Source organism: Pongo pygmaeus, chromosome X (genome assembly GCF_028885625.2).
Source record: "Pongo pygmaeus isolate AG05252 chromosome X, NHGRI_mPonPyg2-v2.0_pri, whole genome shotgun sequence".
Taxonomy (NCBI): domain Eukaryota; kingdom Metazoa; phylum Chordata; class Mammalia; order Primates; family Hominidae; genus Pongo; species Pongo pygmaeus.
Genome location: NC_072396.2, coordinates 159,845,982 through 159,866,768, shown reverse-complemented (window position 1 = coordinate 159,866,768; position 20,787 = coordinate 159,845,982). Strand labels below are relative to the sequence as shown.

The following is a 20,787-nucleotide window of genomic DNA, read 5'->3' as shown; positions in this document are numbered from 1 at the left end:
CTACACCATTCCCTTTCTTTCTTCTTCTTTTTTTTTTTTTTTTTTGGAGACAGAGTTTCACTCTATCCCCCAGGCTGGAGTGCATTGGCATGATATCGGCTCACTGCAACCTCTGCCTCCCAGGTTCAAGCGATTCTCATGCCTCAGCCTCCCAAGTAGCTGGGATTACAAGTGCCTGCCACCACACCTGGCTAATTTTTGTATTTTTAGTAGAGATGGCGTTTCACCATGTTGACCAGGCTGCTCTCGAACTCCTGACCTCAACACCATTCCCTTTCTATGGGTCCTATAACCATAGGTCAGGCATAACTTACTGAGGTGAGGAAGAGCTTAGAATGAATATAAAATTAAAATTTTGATTTAGATTGGATCTTCAGGTATTAAACATACCTAAAATGAGACTTAATTACTAAAATCGGTTCTTGTCCTGATGTCCCATTACCCTGAGGGCAGATCTCAGTTCTTGCTCCCTTTCCTCACAGAAGTCAGAGACTACATCTTAAAACTCCAATGCCAAGCTCTTTGGCATATATTCAGGCCTGACACTTTCACAGTCAACTGGATAATCAATTACAGCTTTTTACTTTTTTAAAAAAATTGTTTGAATCTTAAAATTATAACAGGTGTGACTTTAGCTTCCACTTGCTCAGAAACTTCATATGTACATACAGATTTGTAGAACCCTTGCAGCAACAACATGATTACCAATATGTGGCTTGTTGTACTCTAATTGAGCTATTTCTGGTTTTGCTTGTGGGTAGGTGTAAAACATTTGAAGGATTTTCCAGTTCTTCCAGGAGAAATATTCAAATATAAATGGACAGTGACTGTAGAAGATGGGCCAACTAAATCAGATCCTCGGTGCCTGACCCGCTATTACTCTAGTTTCATTAATATGGAGAGAGATCTAGCTTCAGGACTCATTGGCCCTCTCCTCATCTGCTACAAAGAATCTGTAGATCAAAGAGGAAACCAGGTGAGTTCTTGCCTTTCCAAGTGCTGGGTTTCATTCTCAGTGTATGTCCCCTTATAATCTGAAGAAAATATAATGGTTTGCAATATAGGTCAGTAAAAGAAATGAGCTTAGCTTTCACTGAATTTGAGTTTCGTGTAGTAAACGTGCCTGCTGGATGGATAGGCCATAGAATGTAGGCCCTAGATTTTTCCTATAGTACACATTCCCATTCTGGGCTTTAGCTTTCTCTAGCTGATCCTCCCCATTTTTATATGTCCAATTACCACCTATTTTCAGATGACCCACAAATTTATATCTACAGCCTAGATTTCTTCCATGGGCATCTCATTATGGGTGACTCAAAAGTACCTCAAAATTAACATGTCTGCAGCATGTAGCACTGTTGCAGGAAGTCAGGGACCCCGAATGGAGGGACCAGCTGAAGCCACGGCAGAAGAACATAAATTGTGAAGATTTCATGGACATTTATTAGTTCCCCAAATTAATACTTTTATAATTTCTTATGCCTGCCTTTACTGCAGTCTCTGAACATAAATTGTGAAGATTTCATGGACATTTATCACTTCCCCAATCAATACTCTTATAATTTCCTATGCCTGTCTTTACTTTAATCTCTTAATCCCGTCATCTTCATAAGCTGAGGATGTATGTTGCCTCAAGACCCTGTGATGATTTCGTTATCTGCACAAATTGTTTGTAAAGCATGTGTGTTTGAACAATATGAAATCTGGGCACCTTGAAAAGAACAGGATAACAGTGATTTTCAGGGAACAAGGGAGATAACCATAAAGTCTGACTGCCTGCGAGGCTGGGCAGAACAGACTCATATTTCTCTTCTTGCAAAAGTGAATAGGAGAAATATCACTGAATTCTTTTTCTCAGCAAGGAACAGCCCTGGGAAAAGAATGCATTCCCAGGGGGAGGCCTCTAAAATGGCTGCTCTGGGAGTGTTTGTCTTATGCAGTTGAAGATAAGGGATAAAATATGCCCTGGTCTCCTGCAGCGCCCCCAGGCTTGCTAGGATTAGGAAATTCCAGCCTGGCGAATTCTAGTCAGAGCGGTTCTCTGCTCTTGAACCCTGTTTCCTGTTAAGATGTTTATCAATGACAATGCGTGCACAGCGGGACATGGAACCTCATTAGTAATTCTAATTTCACCCTGGCCTTGTGATCTTGCTCTGTCCCCATTTGCCTTGTGATATTTTATTGCCTTTGAAGCACGTGATCTCTGTGACCCACACCCTATTCGTACACTCCCTCCCCTTTGAAAATCGCTAATAAAAACTTGCTGGTTTTGCAGCTCGGGGGCATCACAGAACCTGCCGACATGTGATGTCACCCCTGGAGACCCAGCTGTAAAATTTCTCTCTTTGGTACTCTTTCTCTTTATTTCCCAGACTGGCTGACACTTAGGGAAAATAGAAAAGAACCTACATTGAAATATTGGGGCTGGTTCCCACAATATAGCACAGTGCATGGCACTTAGTAAGAGCTCAATAGGCTATGTGCGGTGGCTCACGCCTGTAATCTCAGCACTTTGGGAGGCTGAGGCAGAAGGATTGCTTGAACTCAGGATTTCAAGACCATCCTGGGCAAAATAGTAAGACCTTGTCTCTACAAAAAAAAAAAAAAAAAAATTAGCCGGGCATGGTGGTGTGTGCCTGTAGTTCCACCTACTCAGGAGGCTGAGGTGGGAAGATAGCTTGAGCCCAGGAGGTCGAGGCTGCAGTGAGCCTGGGTGACAAAGCAACACCCTGTCTCAAAAAAAAAAAAAAAAAAAAAAAAAAAAAAGCTTAATAAATACTTTTGGGCAAAACATAGGGAAAGATATAAAATATTTCAAAATATGGCTAGAATTTGGACGATTTCTACTGCTTTAAAAAGTAAAGCTAAATTCTCTGAACAAGAAAAGCTTAGTTCTTCACAAAAACTCATTGCTCGGCCCCAGAATAACTCAGTGCCATATTGCTGAGGCTTGACTACATGTCCATTTGATTATATTTATGATACATAAGATATCTACTAGTCTGAAAACATTTCGTATGTTTAGAGAGTAAAGTATATGAACTTTGGTGCCAATAAAACACATGGCACATAAACTCAGAGAAGTATAAATTTTGCCAAGTACTTGTCCTGACCGATTTTTCCTAACTATAGTTTTTTCGTCACTTTTGGGAAGAGAACTGAAATATTATTCTATATTCTCCAATCTCCTCTCTTCAGTATTTTGGTTTATATAGCTATAGGTTATAAAAAATGAAGTTTATACATATTAGTGAGGTTTACACATGAAATCTTAGCAGATCCAATTAGCAAGTGACTAATTCATAAATCTGGTTCATATACAAAATGCTCTTCTGAAAAAAATTTGAATGTTTTAAACAGAAAATTTAAGGTATTAGTGTTGCTTGACATTTTTGTGGTTCACCTTATCTTTCTTATTTGATTTCTGTTTTTCTATTTTTAATTTTTTATAGCCTTGTGGAAGGTCAGTTGCTAGATGGAAGTTTAGGAAAGTCAGTATCTCATTTGACTTAACTAACTTAAGAAAGGCACTGAATAGCCACTTGGTTCTTTAAGGAGTTAAATCTTCTAATCTGAACATGAAGAGAATAAGGCTGCAGACTGTACCAAAAATATCAGCTAGCATATGGCCTTGGGTGCAGAAAAAACTAAGTTCAGTGGGATCAGTCACCCTCTTGTCCTGGGGACACATTTGTTGTAAGCATATACTCACTGCTCACAGCACCCACCCTCAACTCCCAAGCCCTGGTACATGCCTAAAAGGAAATGGAGTTAAACCAATGGATTAGATATATCACATGCATGCCATTGCTTTCATCATAGACTGCTGGCTCCTACCTGACAACATCAGTAGCATTTCTTTACCCCTTTCAATGTATGTAATTAACAGATAATGTCAGACAAGAGGAATGTCATCCTGTTTTCTGTATTTGATGAGAACCGAAGCTGGTACCTCACAGAGAATATACAACGCTTTCTCCCCAATCCAGCTGGAGTGCAGCTTGAGGATCCAGAGTTCCAAGCCTCCAACATCATGCACAGTGAGTAAAGCAGCACTTAAGTTCAGTGGGTGGTGAATAAAGAAAAATTGATGTAATCAAAGTGATGTCCAGATAATGAATGAATTGTATGTGCATATAAATTTAACAATTATGGTACCTATAAATGTATAATTTTTACTCAAATACATGTGATCGTATAACCCATATTTTAAAAATCCAGTCACCTTTTTTTCCTTTCAATATTTACTTGATTTCCCTCTCCCTTTTAATTCCCTACTCCTTCTATATTACATCTTTTCACCAACCATTCCATGCCCAGGTAACATATTTTAAGACATATTTTCTCTATAATTATGTAATCATATATAAACACATACATACATTGTATTAGTCTTCTAGTGCTGCCATAACAAAGTACTGCAGACTGGGTGGCTTAACCAGCAGATATCTATTGTCTTACAACTCTGGAGGCTTGAGATCAGGATGTGGGCAACGTTGGTTTCTTCTGAGGCTTCTCTCCTTGTCTTGTAGATGGCTTTCTCCCTTGTCTTCACATGGTTTCTCCTTTATATATCTTTGTCCTAATCTCCTCTTCTAATAAAGATACCAGTAATGCTGGGCTAGGGCCCATCGTAATGACCTTATTTTAACTAACTACCTATTTAAAAACACTATCTCCAAGTATAGTCACATACTGAGGTACTGGGATTTAGGACTGCAAGGTATAAATTTGGGATGGGGGAACACAATTCAGCCCATTGCATACATACACATGTGTATATATTTATATATACCCACAAATCTGAATTGTCAAAAATGTGGTAAAAAATTCCAATTGCCCTATCCTACAGGGAAATGTGAAATAGAATAACAATAGGATAGCACTTTATACCCATCAAACTGCCAAAATTATAATTACTAGTGGGCTTGTGGATAAAAGAGTGTTCTCATGCTATATTAGTGGATAAGTAGTATAGTCTTTTCAAAACCAATATGTGCCTTTTGAAATTCTGATTATTAAGATGTTTAAGATGGAGTGAGCACACATTTCCCTGTGTGTCCCACTGGATGCAACTAAAAATCCTGAACAGGCCAGGCACAGTGGCTCACGCCTGTCATCCCAGCACTTTGGGAGGCCGAGGCAGGCGGATCACGAGGTCAGGAGATTGAGACCATCCTGGCTAACACGGTGAAACCCCGTCTCTACTAAAAATACAAAAAATTAGCCGGCCATGGTGGTGGGCGCCTGTAGTCCCAGCTACTTGGGAGGCTGAGGCAGGAGAATGGCGTGAACCCAGGAGGCGGAGACTGCAGTGAGCCAAGATCGTGCCACTGCACTCCAGCCTAGACAACAGAGGGAGACTCTGTCTCAAAAAAAAAAAAAAAAATCCTGAACAAAATACATGGGAACCTTGAAAAGTTATAATGTGGGTTATACTCACCTACCAGAATGTGGCATATGTTACAATTCTATGTCCCTCATCTCAAAGCTTTAGCCCTTTAACTTTGGGTTGAGCCTCATATTTAGCTTGAATTTCTAGTAATAGTGATATATTATTCTCGAGAGTTAAAGTCCTTTACTATCCATTATTCTAAAAATTTTAAGGTTGTTTAGTCCTTTGAGTTGCATTTTTATTTTTTACTTAGTTCAGGGTATTGCTTTCCTTCCGAAGGATTCAGATTTCACATTTGTGCAAGAGTCTAATGCTTAGTATTTAATTCTAGTGGCACAGAGCGTTTTCTTTTCTCCCTCTTCTCTCCAGCCTCATGGCTTTGGTTTAGAATTCCTTCAGCCTGATAGAATATTGCATTTTATAATTTCCTTATTGTGCTATTTACTAGATATTTGTTCTTTTATTTTTTTCTATTCATAATTTCTCCCTTTCCCATCACATCTTTTTCCAAGTAGGATGTGCACTTGCCGCAGTATCTGGACAGTTAAACCATCTCATTTTCATGGAGACGGTGATTAAAACTAGAGAGATATAGTGACATAAGCAGAGCCAGAAAACAATTTCACTGAAGATGATATATATATTTTTTTCCTCTGGGATTTCTAATATAGCTTTTGGTGGAGGTAAGAGTCTGGAATTGAGAAAGAAGAGATTGGAGTTGAGAAAAAGAGTCTGAGAAAGCACAGGGAGAGACACAAAGGCAGAGACCAAGAGACACGAGGGAAGGATCTTCAGAGAAAGATGCTAAGACAGAGGGATAAGAAAAGAAGAAGAAAAAGGACCAGGAGGAGAGAGACCCAAACCATAAATCACTCCTATTTCCATTAGCAGTAAAATTGATAATCTATTTTCATACAATGAAATACCATGTGACAATTAAGATTCACAAAAATAAAGCTATACACAACAATATGAATAAGTATCACAAAGACAATTTTTAGTAAAATGGTAAGTGTCAAAAGAATATATACAGTATTATATTATTTACATAAAGTTCAAAAATAGGCAAAATTAACTTATATAGTTTAGGGATACAGAGGAAGAAAAGTATAAAGGTTAGTAAGGACATGATTATAATAAAAGACGAGATAGTGGCTACCTCTTAGAAAGAGTTCATTTGAGAATAAACACATGTGTTTTGTGGGGATAGCAGCAATATTGTATTTCATGACCTAGATGTTTGTTTTATAATTTTGTGTTTTAAAAAATTGTAGGATTTATGATTTATTTCGTAGATGGATCCTACAAATGATAGGGAAATTGCAGTAGGAATGAAGAGAAAGGAACATGTACAGGATTTGTTTAGAAGATAGAATGCACATGATTTGGTAAATAATTAGCTATGTTTGGTAAAGGACTAAGAGGATTCAAGGATGATTACCAAATTTCTGATATGGGTAACTAGGAGAAGAGACAGACAAAATGGAAGAAAGTGTATTTAAGGAAATTATAGCAAAAACTTTCCAAATCTGGAGAAAGATGTAAATATCCACGTACAAGAAGCTCAAAGATCTCTAGTCAGATTAGATTCAAACAAGACTATATGAAGACACATTACAATCAAACTGTCAAATATCAAAGACAAAGAGAGAATCCTGAAAGCAACAACAAAAAAGAAGCAAACCACATACAAGGAAATTCCAATAAGGCAGAAACTTTACAGGTCAGAAGAGGGTGGGATGATATATTCCAAGTACTGAGAAAACTTTACCTAGAAAATGTGTCCTTCAGAAATGCAGAGAGATAAAGACTTTGCCACACAATTCCAGTTAGACAAGAGAAATAAATTAAAGACATCTATTGTACACTGTGGTGACTACAGTTCATAAATTACCCATTCCAATATATACATATATAAACATTGTGATGTACATCATAATATATTCTATTTTTCCCTGTCAATTAAAAAATAAATTTAAAAAGATTGGATAGAGAAGAATCAGCCATTCTAGTAATTAAGCCTGAAGAAGCTTACATTCCAGTGATTTCAGATAACCATTATGCAAGTTAAGGAATAAACTGGATAGGATGATATTAAAAAAACAAAACCACCAATGAGATACACCAGAATGGCTAAAATTAAAAAGACTGTCCATACCAAGTATTGGAAAAGATGTAGAGTAATGAGAACTCTCATAAATTTCTGGTCAGGAAATCCAAACATCGAAAGCCAAACATCGGCATACCCTATTGACTCAGGAAATCCACTCCTAGTATATACCTGTTATGTCCTGAATCATGTCCCCTAGAATTCATATGCTGAAGCCCTAACACTAGTATTTCAGAATGTGACTGTATTTGGAGATAGGGTCTTTAAGGTGTTTATTAAGTTAAAACGAGGTTGTTACAATGGGCCCTAATCCAATATGACTAGTGTCCTTATAAGAAGAGGAAATGTGGGCCAGGCGTGGTGGCTCACGCCTGTAATCCCAGCACTTTGGGAGGCCAAGGCGGGCGGATCACGAGGTCAAGAGATGGAGACCATCCTGGCCAACATGGTGAAACCCCGTCTCTACTGAAAATACAAAAATTAGCTGGACATGGTGGCGAGCTCCCGTAGTCCCAGCTACTCGGGAGACTGAGGCAGGAGATCACTTGAACCCAGGAGGTGTAGGTTGCAGTGAGCGGAGATCACACCACTGCACTCCAGACTGGCAGACAGACTGAGACTCCATCTGAAAAAAAAAAAAGAAGAGGAAATGTGTACACACAGAGACACCAGGGATGCATACTCACAGAGGAAAGACCAAGCCAAGGAGAGGTGTCAGTAAAAATGAATCCTGCTAATACCTTGATCTTGGAATTTTAGTGTTCAAAACTGTGAGAAAACACATTCCTGTTATTTAAACCTCCCAGTCTGTGGTATATTGTTATGGCAACCCTAGCCACTAGTACAGCACCCAAAAGTAGTGTGTACATATTTCACAAAAGACATGTAACTATTTAATCCATGTGGAGTGTCAAAAGGCAAAACTACAACAAATGTATTTTAAAGATTATAATTGGCTTTTATACATGATTCTAGAATCAGATAGCCCTCAGAACCAAATACAGAACAGCAGCCAGCAACATAGTATGGATAGAAATTGGAAGTGAGGTTTAGAGACAGCTTAATTGATTACAGTTGGGCATTTTTGCCTTATTTGAAGCTGTTAGTCACCTGCAATTGATGGAAGTTCAGCTGCTATAATCGGCTGAGACTGAGCTGTTTGTTATAAAAGCATGTTCCTAAATTAGGCTTTCAGTTAGTTCATCAACTAAGCCAGGCTGCAACTTTGTTGTGCAAGGACTCAAGTGCAAAGGTACCCTTAGGCAAAATTCAGATTAATTTAGAAGAACTTTACTTTTATTAGTTATGTGAAATGAAGTGGAACCTATTTTTTCCAAGTGGATAGTCATATTTTCTATTATCATTTACCAAATAGCTGATTTTTTTCCTGTACTGGTTGGATATGCTGCCTTTATTATATATTAAGTTTCAACTTATTATATATTAAGTTTCCACTTAACATCTTGTCAGTTTCTGGACTCCATATTTTGTTTGATATATTTATCTATTCTGCATTAAGACTGCATTTTTAATTATAATAGCTTTATAATATCTCTTAATGCTGTATAGGAAAAAAAACTTCAATTATTAATTAGTTATACTAAGCCAATGTCTAAGTATTGCTTAGTGGTTTGTGGGCAACCATCTTACACAGTACCTAGTAACAGAGTAGACAAGTGTTTATTGAATGGATGGATGAATGGATTTGTGGAAGAGGCTTTCAGAAACAATTCCCTTCATAGACTAAAGCCAATGTTACTTTTGCTTAGCTCTTTAGTTTGAAATAATTTAAAATGTACAGAAAAGTTACAAGAATAATACATGGAACTTGCATACACCCTTTACCCAGATTCACAAATGTTTAGCATTTTGCAATTTTGTTTTTCATTTTCTTTTCTTTATATACACACTTCTGTTACTTATTTTCTATTTGAAAATTAGTTGCAGACATCACATCCCTTTACCTCTCAATACTTTAGTACACATTTCCTGTGAATAAAGATATTCTTTTACATAACAGACACTTCAAATTGATAAAACACACTTCCATAATTTACAACTGGTATTCCAGTTGTATCAACCAATGCTGTCATTTATAGCATTTTCTTCTTTGAGGTACAGGGATCTAGTACAAGTAACTACTTGTCCTGCTTCTTTCATTTCCTTGAATCTGGACCTTCATCAGATGGTAACTTTAAGCACTCAAAGGTTTTTTTCTGGTTTCTCCTCTGTGTAGTTTAAGACCATGCAAACATCCTGCTACTCATCAAAATGCCCCCCATATAACTTCCAAATTAATCTTTATCATGATGGTTTATGACTGTCTCCTCACATTGGGATTGGGGCCCAACTGATTATTAACAATCTACTTTTTTGGAAGATATAATATCTCTTCCTGGGAATAAGATAATGGGCATAACATATAATAATTCCTAATTGTATCATGACAATCACAATCCAAAATACTAAATCTGTGATGTGTCTAAGTCTCTTTTCCCCATTGTTTTTGCAGGCATCAATGGCTATGTTTTTGATAGTTTGCAGTTGTCAGTTTGTTTGCATGAGGTGGCATACTGGTACATTCTAAGCATTGGAGCACAGACTGACTTCCTTTCTGTCTTCTTCTCTGGATATACCTTCAAACACAAAATGGTCTATGAAGACACACTCACCCTATTCCCATTCTCAGGAGAAACTGTCTTCATGTCGATGGAAAACCCAGGTTAGTTATTATATTTTTCTTGTACCAACAGCTGTGAATGCTTCACTAGCCGTTCATATGCTCTTTTGCCCACTAGCTCACATGCTGTCATTGATAGCATTTTCTTCCTTGAGGTACAGGGATCTGGTTTCTCCTCTGTGTAGTTATTATTTTCACCCTTGCAACTAATAAACAGTTTGAAGGATCATATAGTAGTTCTATTTTTATTTTTTTGAGGAACCTCCTTACTCTTTTCCACAGTATTTGTACTTATTTACACTCCCACCAACAGTGTATGAGCATTCCCCTTTTGCCACATCCTCACCAGCATTTTTTAATTTTTTTTGTCTTTTTGATAAAAGCCATTTAACTGGAGTGAAATATCTCATTGTGCTTTTGGTTTGCATTTCTCTGGTAATTAGTGATGTTGAGCAGTTTTTCATATACTTGTTGGCCATTTGTATGTCTTCTTTTTTTTTTTTTTTTTTTGAGACGGAGTCTCGCTCTGTAGCCCAGGCTGGAGTGCAGTGGCACAATCTCGGCTCACTGCAAGCTCCGCCTCCCGGGTTCACGCCATTCTCCTGCCTCAGCCTCCCGAGTAGCTGGGACTATAGGTGCCCGCCACCACGCCCAGCTAATTTTTTGTATTTTTAGTAGAGACAGGGTTTCACCGTGTTAGCCAGGATGGTCTCGATTTCCTGACCTCGTGATCCACCTGCCTCGGCCTCCCAAAGTGCTGGGATTACAGGCATGAGCCACCGTGCCCAGCCTGAATGTCTTCTTTTGAGAAATGTCTATTCAGATCTTTGTCCATTCTTAATAGGGTTCTTTGTTTTTTTGCTATTGACTAGAGTTTCTTATATATTCTGGTTATTAATGCCCTCTCAGTTGTATAGTTTGCAAATATTTCATCCCATCCTATAAATTGTCTCTTCACTTTGTTAATTGTTTCCTTTGCTGTGCAGAAGCTTTATGGCTTGATATAATCCCATTTGTCTACTTTTGCTTTAGTCCCCTGTGCTTTTGAGGTCTTACCTGCAAAATCTTTCCCAGACCAATGTCCTGGCACATTCCCCCAATGTTTTCTTCCAGTAGTTTCATACTTTCAGGTTGTATATTTTAGTCTCTAATCCATTTTGATTTGATTTTTGTATATAGTGAGAGATAGGGGTCTAGTTTCATTCTTCTGCATATGGATATCCAGTTTTCCCACACCATTTATTGAAGAGACTATTCTTTCACCAGTGCGTGTTCTTGGCACTTTGTCAAAAGTGAGTTGGCTATAAATGTGTGGATTTATTTCTGGGTTCTCTGTCGTATTCCACTGGCATATATTTCTGGTTTTATGCCAGTACCATGCTGTTTTGGTTACTACAGCTTTGTAGTATAGTTTCAAGTCAAGTAGTGTCATGCCTCCAGCTTTGTTCATTTTGCTCAGGATTATTTGGCTGTTTGGAGTCTTTTGTGGTTCCATACAAATTTTAAGATTCTTTTTTCTATTTCTGTGAAAAACTTCATTGGTATTTGGATAGGTATTACATTAAATCTGGTAGCATTGATATTTTAACAATATTAGTTTTTCCAGCCCATTAAAATGGGATAGATACCTTTTCATTTTTTTGTGTGTTCTTCAATTCCCTTTATCAGTATTTTAGTTTTCATTATAGAGATATCTCAGTTCTTTGGTTTAATTTATTCCAAGATATTTATTTGTATTATAGCTATTGTAAATGATTTTTTAAAAATTTCTTTTTAGGTTGTTAGCTCTTGGTATATAGAAATGCTACTGATTTTTGCATGTTGGTTTTGTATCCTGCAACTTTACTGAATTTGTTTATCAGTTCTAATAGTTTTTTGATGGAGTCTTTAGTTTTTTGTGAAGTATAAGATTATGTCATCTATAAACAAGGAGAATTTGACTTCTTCCTTTCCAGTTTGGATACCCTTTATTTCTTTCTCTTGCTTACTTGTTCTGTCTTGGACTTTCAGGACTACATTTTATAGAATTGGTGAAAGTGGGCATCCTTATCTTGTTTCAGATCTTAGAGTAAAGGCTTTTGGTTTTCCACATTTGGTATGATATTAGCCATAGTTTGTCATATATGGAATTTATTGTTTTGAGGTATGCTTTCTATACCCAGTTTGTTGAGAGTTTTATCATGAAGGGATGTTGAATTTAATCTTTTTGGCATCAATTGAAATGACCATATGTTTTTGTCCTTCATTCTGTTGATATGATGTATCACACTGATTCATTTCCATATGTTGAACCATCCTTGCATCCCTGGGATGAATCCCCCTTGATCATGATGAATGATCTTTTACTGTGTTGTTGAATTTGGTTTGCTAGTATTTCATTGAAGATTTTTGCATCAATGTTCATCAGAGATATTGGCCTGTAGTTTCTTTTTGTGTATGTGTGTGTCTTTGTCTGGTTTGGTTTCAGGGTAATACTGGCCTTGTGGAATCAGTTGGGAAATATTTTTCCCCCTTGATTTTTGGGATAGATTGTGGAGAGTTGGTATTAGTTATTTTAAAAAAAAATGTTTGGTAGAATTCAGCAATGAAGCCATCAGGTCCTGAGCTTTTCTTTGTTGGGAGACTTTTTATTACTATTTCTATCTCATCCCTTGTTATTAATCTATTCAAGTTCCTTCCTTCCTTCCTTCCTTCCTTCCTTCCTTCCTTCCTTCCTTCCTTCCTTCCTTCCTTCCTTCCTTCCATCTCTTTCTCTCTTTCTTTTTTTTTTTTTTCAGAGTCTTGTTCTTCACCCAGGCTGGGGTGCAGTCAATCTCAGCTCACTGCAACCTCTGCCTCCCAGGTTCAAGTTATTCTTGTGCCTCAGCTTCCCAAGTAGCTGGGATTACAGGTGTGCACCACCACACCTGGCTAATTTTTGTATTTTTAGTAGAGACGGGGTTTTGCCACGATGGCCAGGCTGGTCTCGAACTCCTGGCCTCAAGTGATCCACCCGCCTTGGCCTCCCAAAGTGCTGGGATTACAGGCATGAGCCATTGTGCCTGGCCCAAGTTTTGTATTTCTTATGTTCAATCTTGGTAAGTTGTAAATGTATAGTAATTTTTCCATTTCTTCTATGTTTTCCAATTTATTGGCATATATTACCTCGTAGTATCTTCTAAATGATCCTTTGAATTTCCATGGTATCAGTTGTAATGTCTACTTTTTTGTCTATGATTTTAATTATTTCTGTCTTATCTTTTTCTTTTCTTAGTCTGACTAGAGGTTTCTCAATTTTGTTTATCTTTTCTAAAAACCAACTTTTCATTCACTGATCTTTTTTACTGTTTAGTTTAAACTTCATTTATTTCTGCTCTCATTTTTATTATTTATTTCCTTCTATTAATTGTGGGTTTGGTTTGCTCTTGCTTTTCTAGTTGTTTAAAATGCATCATTGTGCTGTTTATTTGAGGTCCTTTTACTTTTTCGATGTAGGCATTTATTGTTATAAATTTTCCTTTAGTCCTGCTTTTGCTGTATCTCATAGGTTTTGATATGTTGTATTTCCATTTTCATTTGTTTAAAAAATTTTTAAATTTTCTTTCTAATTTCTTCATTGACCCAATGGTCATTCAGAAGCATGTTGTTTAATTTCCATGTATTCGTATAGTTTCCAAAGTTCCTCTCGTTATTGATTTCTAGTTTTATTCCATTAAGATCAGTAAAGATACTGGATATCATTCCATTTGGAAGGAATATTTTTAATTGTTTTGTGGCCTAATATGTGATCTGTCTGAGAATGTTCCATATGCTGAGGAGAAAAAAAATGTGTATTCTGTGGCTGTTGGATGAAATATTCTGTAAGTGTCTATTAGGTCCATTTGGTCTATAGTGCATATTAAGTGTGATGTTTCTTTGTTAATTTTCTATCTAGTAATCTATCTAGGGCTGAAAGTGGGTATTGAAATACCCAATTATTGTAATGGGGTCTATCTCTCTTTTTAGCTCTAATAATATTTGCTTTATGTATCTCAGTGCTCCAGTGTTGGGTGCATATACATTTAGACTTATTATATCATCTTGCTGAATTGACCCCTTTATCATTAAGTAATGACCTTCTTTGTCTCTTTTCACTGTTTTTGAATTGAAGTCTATTTTATCTGATATAGCTACTCCTGCTTTTTTGTTTCTATTTCCATGGAATATCTTTTTCCATGCCTTCATTTTCAGTTTGTGTTTCTTTATAAGGGGTAAAGTGAGTTTCTTGCAGGCAGCATATGGTTGAATTTTGTTTTCATCCATTCAGCCACTCTATGTCTTTTCATTTGATAATTTAGTTCATTTACACTCAATGTTACTATTGTTAGGTAAGCAGTTACTAGTGCCACTTGGTTATTTGATTTGTGGTTATTTTATTAGTCTTATCTTCTTCCTTTCCTATCTGTCTTTGTATAAAAGTGACTTTCTTTAGTAGCATGTTTTAGTCTCTTATTTTGTGTGTGTGTATCTATTATAGGTTTCTGCTTTGTAGTTATCATGAGGCTTGTAACATTTTATAACCAACTATTTTAAACTGATGACAACCTAACTCTGATCGCAATTCAAGAAAAAAAAAGCAATACTTTACAATGTGCATTCAAATAATCACTTTTATCTGTTTAAAGTGCAAAAAAAAAAAAAAAGCAAAGAGAAAACTAAAAGCTATCTTTTTAAGTCCATCCCCTGCCTCTTTTTGACTTTTTGTTGTCTCAATTTATGTCTTTTTACATTGTCTATCTCTTAACAAAATTTTGTATTATAGTTACTCTTATTTTTGTTAGGCTTCTCTTTTAGTCTTCATACTAAAGATACGAGGAGTTTACACACTGCAATTACAGTGCTAGTGTATTCTGTATTTGTCTGTGTACTTACTATTGCCAGTGAGTTTTGTGCCTTCAGATCATTTCTTCTTGCTCTTTACCATCCTTTTCTTTCAGATTGAAGAACTCTCTTTACCCTTTTTTATAAGATAGGTCCAGTGTTGATGAAATTCCTTAGCTTTTATTTGTCTGGAAAAGTCTTTATTTCTCCTTAATGTTTGAACAATTACTTTTCTGGATATAATATTCAAGTTTGAAAGTCTTTTCCCTTCAGCATTTTGAATAAGCTGTCCCATTTACCCTTGGCCTATATGGTTTCTGTTATTATGTCTGTTGCTAGACATATTGGAGTTCCTTTACATGTTATTTGCTTCTTTTCCCTTACTGCCTTTAGATACTTTTTTTGACCTCTAAGATTTCATTATTATATGCCTTGAGGTAGTCTTATTTGGGTTGAATCTTCTTGGTGTTCCTTGAACTTCTTGTGCCTGGATGTTCATATCTTTCTCTCGGTTTGGAAAATTCTGTCATTCTTTTTTTTCCTTTCCAACTTTATTTTAGCTTCAGGGGGTACATGTGCAGGTTTGTTACATGGGTAAATTGCATTTCATGGGGGTTTGGTGTACAGATTATTTTGTCACCCAGATAATAAGCATAGTACCGAATAGGTAGTTTTTTCATCCTCACCCCTCAACCCTCAAGTAGGCCCCAGTGTCTATTATTCTCTTCTTTGTGTCCATGTGTACTCAATGTTTAGCACCCACTTATAAGTGAGATCATGCAGTATTTGGTTTTCTGTTCCTGCATGAATTCACTTAAGATAATGCCTCTAACTCCATCCATGTTGCTGTAAGGGACATGATCTTGTTTTTTGCGGCTGTGTAATATTCCATGGTATATATGTACCACAATATCTTTATCTAGTTCACCATTGATGGGAATTTAGGTTGAATCCATGTCTTTGCTAGTATGAATAGTGCTGCAATGAACATATACATGCATGTGTCTTTATAGTAGAATGATTTATATTCCTCTGGGTATGTAATCAGTAATGAGATTGCTTGGTCAAATGGTAGTTCTCTTATAAGTTCTTTGAGAAATCTCCAGACTGCTTTCTACAGTGGCTGAATTAATCTGCATTCCCACCAGCAGTGTGTAAGTGTTCCCTTTTCTCCAAAACCTGACCAGCATCTGTTATTTTTTGACTTTGTAATAACAGGCATTCTGACTGGTGTGAGATGGTATCTAATTGTGGTTTTCATTTGCATTTCTCAAATGATTAGTGATGTTGAGCAATTTTACATATATTTGTTGGCCACATGCATATCTTCTTTGAGAAGTATCTGTTCATGCCCTATGCCCATTTTAACATTTTTTGTTTGCTTATTAATTTAAGTTTCTTATAGATTCAGGATATCCGACCTTTATCAGATGCTTAGTTTGCAAATATTTTCTCCCATTCTGTTGGTTGGTTGGTTATTCTGTTGATATTGATAGTTTCTTTTACTGTGCAGAAGTTCTTTAGTTTAATTAGGCCCCACTTTTTAATTTTTGTTTTTGTTGCAATTGCTTCTGGGGTCTTTGCCATGAAATCTTTGTCAGGGACTTTGTCCAGAATGGTATTTTCTAGGCTCTCTTCTAGGATTTTTATAGTTTTAGGTTTTACGTTTAAGTCTTTAATCCATCTGGAGTTGATTTTTGTATACGGTATAAGGAAGAGGTCCAGTTTCAGTCTTCTGCATACAACTAGCCAGTTATCCTAGCATCACTTATTGAATAGGAAGTCCTTTCCCCATTGCTTGTTTCTGTTGACTTTGTCAAAGATAAGATGGTTGTAGATGTATAGCTTTATTTCTGGGTTCTCTAATCTGTTCCATTGGTCTATGCATCTGTTTTTGTACCAGTACCATACTGTTTTGGTTACTGTAGCCTTGTAGTATAGTTTGAAGTTGGGTAGCATGATGCTTCTGGCTTTGTTCTTTTTCTTCGGATTGCTTCAGTTATCCCATATTTCTCAGAGGTTTTGTTCATTCTTTTTAAAATTTTTGTCTGACTGAGTTGATTCAATAAACCAGTCTTTGAGCTCTGAGATTCTTTCCTCAGCTTCATCTATTCTGCTGTTAATACTTCTGATTATATTACTGGAATTCTTGTAGTGAGTTTTTCAACTCTATCAGATCGGTTTGGTTCTTTCTTAAAATTGCTATTTCATCTTTCATCTCTTGTATTGTTTTATTGGATTCCTTAGATTCCTTCGATTGGGTTTCCACTTTCTCCAGAATCTCGATGATCTTTGTTCCTATCCAGGTTCAGAATTCTATACCTGTCATTTCAGCCATTTCAGCCTGGTTAAGAGCCATTGCTGAGGAGCTAGTGCAGTTATTTGGATATAAGAAGACATTCTGGCTTTTTTAGTTGCCAGAATTACTAAACAGGTTTTTTTCCCATCTGTGTGGGCTGATGTTCCTTTAATCTTTGAAGTTTCTGGTTTTTTGGGTGGAGTTTTTTGCTTTCATACTCTTTAAGGCCATTGAGGGTTTGACTGTGATATAAATTGGGTTCAGCTGACTGGCTTCATTTCTGGAAAATTTCAGGGAGCCAAGGCTCAGTTCAGCACATCTGGGCTATGTGCTCTATCCCTGGGGTGCTGGTACCAGGCCCACAGCTTTGTTCTCTGGCCCTTCAAGGTTAAGCACCTGCTGCACTGGAGGGGTTGAGGTGTTCCCAGTCCACTGGCGAGAACACTCCAATGCGGGGGGTGGGGGTGGGCAGTGCCAGCTAAATTGCTTCATTGAGGCAGTGGCAGTGGGCTCTATGGTTGTGTGTATTCTGGCGGTAGTGTGGCAGGGTGCATGTGCGCCAATCACAGCATGGTGTGTGTGTGCATATGCTGGCGAGGGAAAAGGAGTGGGGGCAACATTCACATGCATGTGCACTGGTGGCAACAAGATGATAAGGTCCACATGCCCTGTGCATCGGCAAAGCAGTGGGGGGAGGCTGTGGGTGAGTGTATGCCAGCAAAGTAGTGAGGGAAGGCTGCAGGTGAGTGGGTGTGAGTCGGCAGAGGCCCATCTACTGAAGCTCTCCAATGATTAGGCAGAGTCTGCTAGTAAAGGAGCTATGGTGGTGGCCACCGGGAAGTACCCTGGTTGGGCATCCAAGGCTGCACTGCAAGTGAGTGGAGCCACGCAGGGGCCCCAACAGAGGCTGGCAGACAGAGGGCACTCAGATCAGACTGGCCCCATCCCACAGGCAAGACTGCCCTGCTCTGTCCAGGTCTGATAGTCAACAAAGGCCACCTAGAGGAACATGGTGAGCCTTGGGGGATGGGCATCCCTGGCCGTGCTCCACTGCAACCCTTCCCATACCAAACCCACTAGGCTCCACTGAGGCTGGAATTCGGTCCCTTCCACCTCTCCAAGCAGCTCTCCCTGTCAGTTGAAATGCCCATGGGGGTCAAGGAATCTTCTGCAGCTAGGATTCTGGGGGTCTGTGGTGAGAATGGGCCACTCCTTGCCTATTTAACTCATCCATTCACCAGGAGCTACTTAAGGCCAGGAATGAGTCCTGGTGCTTGGCAGCCCCCATGCAGGGTTCCAAGCCTCCTTCCCCTTCAGCCCAGGGTCTGTAACCTCCCTCAGTCCACTCTCAATGCCTTCCTTCCCATAGATCTGCCTGGAGTGTCTTCTCGATAATCTGGTTTCTTGTTGGGAGATACTCTTCCTAACTATGTCTAGTTGGCCATCTTGGAAGAGCTCTATTATTATTTCTTTTAATAAACTTTCTACCATGATCTCTTTCTCTACATCCCCTTTAAGGGCAATAGCTCTTAGATTTGCCCTTTTTGGGCTATTTTCTAAATCTTGTAAGGCATGCTTTCTTCTTTTTTAACTTTTTTCCTTTTTTCTCCTCTCTGTATTTTCATATAGCCTGTCTTCAAGCTCACTAATTCTTTCTTCTGCTTGATCAATTCTGCTGTTGAAAGACTCTCATTCATTTTTCAGTTTGTCTATTAAATTTTTCAGCTCTAGAATTTCTTCTTGATTTTTGAAATCATTTCAATGTCTTTGTTAAATTTCTCTGGTAGATTTCTGATTTCCTCCTCTGCATTATCTTGAAGTTCATTGAACTTCCTCAAGACTGCTATATATATATATATATACATGGGAGGGTCTTATTCTGTAACCCTGTAGCCTCGACTTCCCTGGCTTGGGTGATTTGGTGATTCTCTCACCTCAGCCTCCCAGGTAGTTGGGACTACAGGTGTGTGCCACCACACCCAGCATATAGATAGACAGATAGATAGATAGATAGATAGATAGACAGACAGACAGACAGACAGATAGATAGATAGATAGATATAATATATATATTAACTAGAGAATAAAAACTAATGTCATCATACATAATCACACATTTACTTTCATACCTGGAAACTTATATTACTTCAAGTGATGTATTTTTCTGGGAAGTGAGATATATATATACATAATATATATATATAAACTATATAGTGTGTGTGTGTGTGTGTGTGTGTGTGTGTATGTATATATATATATATATAGTAGAGACAGGGTTTTGGCATATTGTTCAGGCTGGTTTCAAACTCCTGGTCTCAAGTGATCCACCTGCCTTGGCCTCCCAAAGTGCTGGGATTACAGGCATGAGCCACCATACCCTGCCAAGACAGCTACTTCGAATTCCCTGTCTGACAGGTCACATATCTGCATCACTCCAAGATTGGTCATTGGTGCCTTATTTAGTCCATTTGGTGAGGTCATGTTTTCTTTGTTGTTTTTGATACTTGCGGATGTTCATTCATGTCTGGTCATTGAAGAGTTATGTATTTATTCCAAACTTCACAGGCTGGGCTTATTTGTACCCATCCTTGAGAGGGCTCTCCAAAAATTCAAAGGGGATTGAGTGTTGTTACTTAGATGACTGTGGTCATTTCAGCACTTGGGGGTACCCTAAGCCCAGGAATGCCGCAACTTTTGCAGACTCCTAGATATACAGACTTGGTGGACTTGGGGAAGATAAGGGAGAATTCCTTGGATTCCCAGGCAAAGTCTGTCACTCTCTTCCCTCACTTTCCTCCAGGCAGGAGTCTCTCTCCATGCTGGCCTGCCTGGAGTTGGGGGAGGGGTGATGCAAACATTTCCGTGGTCACCACAGCTGGCATTGTGGTGGGTTGCACCTGAATCCCATAGTCTCTCAGGCTAGTGCAATACCTAGGCTCCCCAAGGCCCATGACTGCTACTGCCCAGTTACTGCTGCTGTTTATTCAAGGCCCAAGGCCACTTTAGTCATCAGGTGGTAAATCTTGCCTGGACTTGGTCTATCCCTTCAGGGCAGTGAATCCCCTTCTGGCCCGGGGTGAGTCTGGAAATGCCATCCAGTAGCAAAGGCCTAGGATTGGGGGTTTCAGGAATCTGCCTGGTGCTTTATTTTACTGTGGTTGAGCTGGTATCCAAGTTGCAAGACAAAGTCCTCTGTACTCTTCCCTCTCCTTTTCCCAAGTGGAAGCTGAGTTTCCCTGCACTGCATCACCTGGAGTTCAGGAAGGAGGGGCACGGGCACTCCCATGGCCACCACAGCTGGTGTCACATTGGAGTACACCTCAAGCCCACTAAAAAGCCAAATTTTCAAATGTGTTTGCTAAACTGTAGTTGTAAACATGCATTTAAACATGCAATGAACATGTGAACCTCATTTTCAGAAGTCTTGTGAATATTTGTGTGTGCCTTGTGAACATTGGTATTGC

At 38.3% G+C, this 20,787-nt stretch overlaps 1 protein-coding gene across 2 annotated transcripts in view; it reads left to right on the top strand.

The window, feature by feature from the left end:
• F8 (coagulation factor VIII) overlaps positions 1 to 20,787 on the top strand; it is a 222,926-nt gene that overhangs the window by 78,835 nt on the left and 123,304 nt on the right. For both annotated transcript variants that reach the window (XM_054471985.1, XM_054471986.1), the window contains exons 11-13: positions 762 to 976; positions 3,890 to 4,040; positions 10,018 to 10,227. In XM_054471985.1, the coding sequence (XP_054327960.1) occupies positions 762 to 976; positions 3,890 to 4,040; positions 10,018 to 10,227 (576 nt within the window). The remainder of the gene's footprint in view (positions 1 to 761; positions 977 to 3,889; positions 4,041 to 10,017; positions 10,228 to 20,787) is intronic.